The sequence below is a fragment of the Corvus moneduloides genome, chromosome 24, assembly GCF_009650955.1.
Source record: "Corvus moneduloides isolate bCorMon1 chromosome 24, bCorMon1.pri, whole genome shotgun sequence".
NCBI lineage: Eukaryota > Metazoa > Chordata > Aves > Passeriformes > Corvidae > Corvus > Corvus moneduloides.
Window position 1 is genome coordinate 1,787,679 of NC_045499.1, and position 7,467 is coordinate 1,795,145.

The 7,467-nt window shown below is 56.7% G+C and overlaps 1 protein-coding gene across 1 annotated transcript; it reads right to left on the reverse strand.

Moving 5' to 3' along the window:
• Window positions 1-290: 290 nt before the first annotated feature.
• Window positions 291-3,592, reverse strand: RABIF (RAB interacting factor). Its single transcript, XM_032133249.1, has 2 exons — window positions 3,369-3,592; window positions 291-3,290 (listed from the first exon to the last, which is right to left on the reverse strand). Exons 1-2 carry the CDS (start codon window positions 3,561-3,563, stop codon window positions 3,048-3,050), a joined length of 438 nt encoding a protein of 145 aa, XP_031989140.1. The 5' UTR covers window positions 3,564-3,592; the 3' UTR covers window positions 291-3,047.
• Between the last annotated feature and the right edge of the window lie 3,875 nt (window positions 3,593-7,467).

Sequence of the window (7,467 nt, forward strand, 5' to 3'; positions counted from 1 at the left end):
TCTTGAGGCACTGCTACATCTCAACAGAGGATGGTCTTAAGAGTCAAATTTATGCAGACATTAAATAGAAGAATCCATTTTCAAATTGAAGTGACCTACACGTGGAAAAAAGGGTTTCTGCACTGTCTTGGTGTTGACAGAGAAAGATGGGCTGCAAGATGAGCTTTCCCAGGTCCTGTGTAAGTAAGGCTTCCCATGCCTGAGGGTTGTCTATTGTTATTTTCTAGGAGTTACTGCAAGCAACTCGAAAAGTTTTTCAACATGCTGGATAAAAAGCAGTGAAAAGATTTGTGAGTCTATGTGAATTTTTATTAGCTCTCATTGACACAGGAACGGTGCAGCTTCAGCAGATCCCAAGCCTGGTGATGTGTTGGGTGGAGCAGCAGCTGCTCTTCCCCCAGACCACATCTGCTGACTGGGACATTCCTCCCCCAATGCTCCATTAACAGCACAGTGGAGCTGCCTGAGCTCAAATTCCACAATGATGCTGCCTTTTCCTCATTTCCTGCCCACCCCCCTGAAATTCTCAGTGACCTCTGGGAACATGAATTAGACCAGGTGCTAAGTGGGAGCTGGACTGCACAGCTGTCCCTTCACCTGCCCCGGTCTCTGCCCGTGCCACCTGCACTGCAGGAGTGTTTCTCATGGCCTTTCCAAGCTGCCGGAACCCAAGATCCTACGTGAGGCTGAAAGACCCCCAAGATCTCATGGTACAAAAGCTTCTTCCCAAGAATTCCCATCAGACTGTTCATTTCTTCTTAGCATTTCAAGTCTATGGGATCCTATTGAGTCAGCAGAAAGCACACCTGGATCCAAGGAGGATTCACCTCCCCTCTCCCACCGAAGCGCAGCAGGAGCTCCCAGCACTCCCAGCACTGAGGTGGATCTCAGTTGCTGCCATTCTGACATGAAGGCCTTTGACCCGAGCTCTCCCATCTCTCCAGGGGTGTTCTACTGACAGGGAAAGCTGCCACCATCCCCCAGCTCCATCCCAGTGCCACCCTCTACTCAGGAATCCACATGTACCATTTTTTGGAGGTCATTTACTCAGTGTTAGCCGAGCTGATTTCCACAGTCTGTTCTGCACAGTGGCACCTTCCAAATGAAGCTTGTGCAGCACGGCATATTTAGGCAACATGGACTATCACTGGGGTATTACAGGTCAGAACACATTTCCTGATAGACAACAACCCAAATGAAAGTGTGAAATTAGTTCTGTGATCCCACCATTTCGCCATGCCTGTGCAGAACCCAAGCGAAGCTCTCTTGTCCTTCGAGGTACATCTCCTTGATGAATCTGTGCAGTCCCTGGGCTTAGGGCTAAGAGACAGGAAGGGCAGGAGGGAAGAAGCAGTTTCCATGACAAATGTCCATCTGACACATGTAGCAAGGACACAGCACAGGATTTGCCTCCTGCTCCAGTGAGACCCTCAGCCCCCAGACCACAGTTCTGCCTCTCTCCCTCCCCTGATAAATCCTGACTGCCCACAGCAGAGGTTCCTGACAGAGCAGCCCCAGAACAGCCAACACCTTGGATCTTCCACATAAAGGCAGAGTCTCCAAATCTTACAAGTGCAGGTGCTCAAGCACTGCAGGAAGAAGGGACTCGTTTCTGCCCCTCCTGCTGTCAGGATGCCTCTTCTGGGAGACTCATCTGAGGCTGTGCCTGCTGTGCAGAGCCCTGCCAGCAAAACTGTTTCATTAAGGGAGCAAGGGAAAGGTCCTTCCCACAGCCTTGGGGCAGCACACCCACAACCCACCTGGAGTTGGGTGGCACAAACAAGTCTATCACCCCAGCACAGTGACAGCTATGCCTTCACAGCTGGGTTAGTAGCCAAGTGCTTATGAGCAGAGGACAGTGATATGTCCCACAGGGAGGCACAGCACCAGGGACCCCAGAGCATCCCTGGAGAGCTGCTCTGCCACTCATACAAGGGTTTGCAACAACTACCAGTAGTGATAAATGCAGTGAGAACCACGGCTGCTGCAGCCTCCTTCCATTTTTAATTAGCTTTGTGCCCAGCTTTTAAAAGGCTGAAAACAAAACTGGTCACAATATCCCGGGTTACTCTTACCACCAGCTTTTACAGAAGAGAAATTCCTTCCTGACATCACTGTTTAACACACACACATACGGCTGTTCTGACATGCTTCAGCACTACCTGTCCAATGATTCAGATCCTTTCCAGGCTGGAATCTCTGCACTCTTGCTGCCTGAAAACTCTGTGGTCTGGCACATTTATTTATTTGCTGCTCTATCAGCCTGTGCTGTCTGCACATTCTACCTGTCTTTTGTTTCCAAGTACTCAGTTAATAGAACTGCACACGTTAGTTGGAACGCCTTGCACTCACTTCAGGTGCCACAACTCTCACAGAGTACAGCTGTCGGGTGGGATGAGGTTTTGGAGAACGTAAGTGTTAAAGCTTGGGGCAGCGAACAGTCCTTCTGAAAATCAACAGAAGATTCAGCCTTAAACCCCAGAACTGCTCTGGCTGCAGGTCAGACAGTTTCAGCTGCCACGATGACTCAGTGCAGCAGTCCTGTGCTCCTGCTGCCCTGTTCCAGTGCCCCCATTTCCACGGTGTCACAGGGCCATCAGCCTGAGAGACACCTCAGCCACTTGGAGCAACAGCAGCCACCAGGGAGGTGCAGCAGCCACACTGGGGCAGATCAGGCTCCGCGGCAAAACCGTCAGGGTGAGCTGTCCCCGCAGGGTACAGGGGACCCTCCCACCACCACCACTCTTCCCATGTGGGTGCAGCTGAGAAGCTGGCTGTGCCAGGGCTGCAATTCCTGACGCTGGTCAGCCTGTGGATCTGGGATGTGGGGTGACCAGCCGGGCTGTGGGTCAGTCACACTGGGGGGCAGGCAAGCTGTGGCCAGCCAGGCCAAGGGGCACCGGGCCATGGGGCAGGCAGGGCGTGGTCAGTCGGGCTCTGGGGTGACCGGCTGCGGTCAGTCCCCCGTGTCAGTCCGCAGGGCTGCCCGGCCGCGGGGCTGTCGGGGCTCCCGGCGGCCGGGCCCAGCTCCCGGCCCGGGGCCGGCGTCACTCGTGGGCCACGCGCTCCAGCGCCACGTAGAAGCTGTCCTTGTCGTCGAGGCAGTGCCAGCCGATGGGCCCCGCCTCGCAGTCGGCGCACACCAGGAACTTGACGTTGCCCACGTCGCGGGTGAATCCCACGTTCTCGAAGGAGAACATGTCGCGCACCAGCCAGTGCTCCCGCAGCACGTCCCCGCCGCCTCCCGCCGCCGCCGCCGCCGCCTTCTTCCTCATGGCGGGCAGGAGGAGCTGCGGAGACACGGGGCCGTCACCACGGGGCCGTCACCGCCGGCCGGCACCGCCCGCCCCCCCGGAACCCCCCGGTACCTCACGGCGGGCGAAGGTGGCGGCGCCGGGCAGCAGCACCCGGGAGCCGCAGCGCTGGCACAGCACCGCCCGCAGGTTGCGGCCCTGCGCGCACACGAGCCCGGCCGAGCCCGGCGCGGCGGCGGCGGGAGGAGGAGGAGGAGGAGGGGAGGGAGGAGGCGCCGCCGGCTCCATCTCCGCGCAGGGCGCCGCCATGGCGAGGGGCGGGGCCTGCGTCGTGACGTCACACGGAGCGATGCACACACGTCATTGTAATAACCCCGCCCCCAACGGTGACGTCATTGGCGGGCCCCCGCCCTGCTCCGCATCCCCGGGAGCGTCCGGGTGGGAATCCGGGTGGGAATCCGAGTGGGAATCCGGGTGGGAATCCTGCCCTGGGGTCGTGCTGGGGCCTGGCACAGGCTGCCCGGAGCGGCCGTGGCTGCCCCTGGATCCCTGGAAGTGTCCAAGGCCAGGCTGGACAGGGCTTGGAGCAGTCTGGGACAGGGGAAGGTGTCCCTGCCATGGCAGGGGGGATGAGATGAGCTTTAAGGTCCTTCCCACCCAAACCTGTCTGGATTTGCTGTTTCCCCAATGATCCCGGACTGGCAGGAGTTGGCGGTGCAGTCTGTCTGTCGTGGGCCTGCCCACAGGGACCATCAGGGACAGTCATATCCCAGGCATGGGAGCTTGGAGATGCTTGAATTCGTCACAGCGGTTGGAGAAGGAGCTCAGTTGACGCTGGACAAAGGGAAATATCTCCCTTCAAAGTCTCCATCAGTGGAGATATTCCAGAACCGTCTGGATGCAGCCATGTGCTCTGGGATGGCCTTGCCTGAGCAGGGAGGTGGGACCAGATGAGCCACTGGGGTCCCTTCCAACCTGACCCATCCTGGGATTCTTTGAAGCTGCAGCACATCTTTTCCATCTGGTGGTTGCATCAGCATTTGGGAGTGCCTGGGCTACTCTAACACAGCAGCTGCTTGGCTGCTTGGTACAGAGAGAGCCCGCTCAAAATGGGGAGGACAGAGTGCACTGAAAGGGGCAAAGGGCTGACACTGGGAGCAATGTGTTTTCCAGGAGAGGAAAGCAGAGATCAGCCTGACCCCGCAGAGCCTGGGCAAAGCAGGAGGCAGCACTGGTGCTCACAGGCAGCAGTGCTGGGGACAAGGTCCTGGCCCAGGTGCCTCTGCTGCTCCTCACTGAGCATCTTTGAGCCGCTGTGGCGGTGTGCGGGTCTGGGCTGCCACTGCCAGCCCTCTGTCAGTGTGGAAAAGACTGAAAGAGGCCTTTTGATTGAGCCACTGCTTCTTTAGAGGGTAAGCCAGATCCCAGAAGAGCCCTGATTTGGTGTAAATATGCCACATTCTCCTGCTGCCTCGCTGTCTCCCGACTGTCTGCTGCCTAGAACTCTCAGGAGAAGCCAGAAATGGGAACCGATACTCGAGGTGCTAAGTAAAGGTACAGGATTTCATCAGCAATCCAGCTGCTCACCTCAGGCTGCAGCCCTGGGCAGTCCTGACACGAGCTGGGGTGTGAGTGTAGCTGGGAGACATCACCCCACTGTCCTGTGAGCTGTGCAGGTGTTTCCAAGGCAGGGGCAGTGTTCGGAGCACTGGAGCTCCTGAGCCCTGTCTGGGTGTATGTGGGGGTGAGGATGTTTGTGTATGTGAGAGGGGAGCGCTGCATGAGGGAGGTGTGGAGCTCAGCAGCACCCGCTGAGCGTGGTCCTGGGGCACCCACTGCCCAGAGCCAGGCACAAACCAGCCACAGGAAGGTGACAGGATTCAGTTCTGTCCCACAGCCAGAGCCACCTGTCCAGGGGCTCAGGGAGTCACAGAATCCCCGTGCTTGGAGATACTCTGGACTCAGTGGAACCTGATCCAAACTGGGTCTCCTCCAGGCAGGGTTACAGACCTCCAGACTGCCCTTCCCAGCTGCGATTGTTCTTGGATTCTGTGAGTTCTTTCCTGCTCATGTAGGTGTCAACACCACTTTTAGAAAAACACCCCGGAACATTCCTGGGAGTCCAAATCCATCCCTGCCCCGGGAGCTGACTCTGGCTGCCCCAGAGGCACCTGAGCAGGGACAGTCCACTTCAGCGTCACTTCTCTCTCTCCAGAGCTTCAGAGCCTCCCCATGGGTCACTCCTGCCCCCAGACCAGCCAGGAAAGCTCTGCTCCTGCCCATGCATTTGCTTTGCAGGAGGCTCAGCGGGGGAGGCCTTTCCCTTCCAATCTGACATGAAATGACACATCTGTAGGGCCTCTGCCTGGTTGTACCAAGTGTGCACATCCTCGTTTGGTGGTAACCCAGCCTGTGAGGAGCGAGATCCCAGCCAGATGGGGGGAGAGGAGGGTGAGCCCTCTGCCTGCCCCAGGGAGGCTCGTGCAGGATGCAAGTCCACAGCTGCCAGTGCTGCCTCCGCTCTCACCTCGTCACCTTAACGTGAGATGGGGCCCTTCTGACGAGCCCATAAACCCCGAGTGGCACAACACAACACTGATGTCTCCAGCTCGTGGCCCAAGGCTGCTGCTGGGCTGGGCTGGGCTGGTTGGTCAGGGCTGGTGGCTGGAGTGGTGTCTCTCATTGTTACAGTCCTTGTGAACAATTCAAGGAGTAAATAAAAACCTACTAATAGGATCTTTGGCCAATTCTTAAGTCTTGGGTGGGGACTGTCTCTGTTGGAAACTCACTCTTAATTCTGCCCTTTAGGATTTTCTGCTGGATTATTCATGAAGCAAAGCTTCACTTTTGCTGGCTGGGGAGAATCAATACCAGCTTCTTCCCAAGTAGAACATTTTGTCCCTTTGTTTTGCTTTCAGCAGGAGCCTGTACATTTTCTCACCTCCACGGAGCATTTTGAAGGTTTGTCTTGTGCGTTACCTCCCTGGAAACACGAGTTCCTCTTCAAGCCCTTCAGTACATCCTGCCCTGGAAAGGCAGGGATGGGTCTGCTGGCCGCTCTCATGGGGTCACATCCTGCTGTGACCCAGTTCTGATGCTGCTGCTTCAGTCTGCCCAGCTGCTGAGTTTCTGCCCAACCACACACTGGACACGTCACTTTTGGAGCTGAATCCCCTGAGCCCTTTGCAGGAGAGCAGGGCAGGTCAGGGAAGGGAGAGGAGCTACTGACAGCTCCAGGGTCAGTATCAGAGCCTGGAAACTCCCCCTGCATTGCCTGTCACCCTGCAGGTGTCAGAGGGGCACAGGTATCACATATGTGTGTCAGAGGGGCACACATACAGGGACAGATCCATGTATGGGACCAGTGAGTGCTTCCTTGTGAGTACTGCACTCCCCAAATGGGGCCTGTCCCCTTGTTTGCTTCCCTATTTCTCGCTGGCTGAAGACTGATGGAGCAGTTTGGGGGACAGGTGTCAGGAGAAGCTATTGAACATCTGGAGTGAGTGGTGAGCTGTTTGGGGAGAGGATTTGGAGCCATCAAAGGCTGCTGGGGCAGGATGCTGCAGTTTGCACTGAAATCAGCAGAATCTGTGTTTTGCATATGGGCAGATGAATTAATGCTGGGCTCCATCCATCCCACATGCCCATGGTGGACAAAGGAGCTGTAATTGTTTTGCAACTGCAGCTCTACTGTAACAGTATTAGAATTATGGAATGGTTTAATTTGGGAAAGACCTTCAAGATCATTGAGTCCAACCGTTCCCCCAGCACTGCCATGTTCACCACTAACCCATGTCCCCTGGTGCCACATCCACACATATTTTGAACACTTCCATGGATGGCGACTCCACCACTGCCCTGGGCAGCTGTGCCAGGGCCTGACCACCCCTTCAGGGAAGAAATTTTTCCCCAATATCCAACCTGAGCCTCCCCTGGCCCAGCCTGAGGCCGTTCCCTCTCCTCCTGTCCCTGTTCCCTGGGAGCAGAGCCCGACCCCCCCGGCTGCCCCCTCCTGTCAGGGACTTGTGCAGAGCCACAAGGTCCCCCCTGAGCCTCCTTTGCTCCAGCCTGAGCCCCTTTCCCAGCTCCCTCAGCTGCTCCTGGTGCTCCAGACCCTTCCCCAGCTCTGTTGCCATTCTCTGGACATGCTCCAGCCCCTCCATGACCTTCTTCTTGTGAGGGTACCAAGACTGCCCCCAGGATTGGAGGTGTG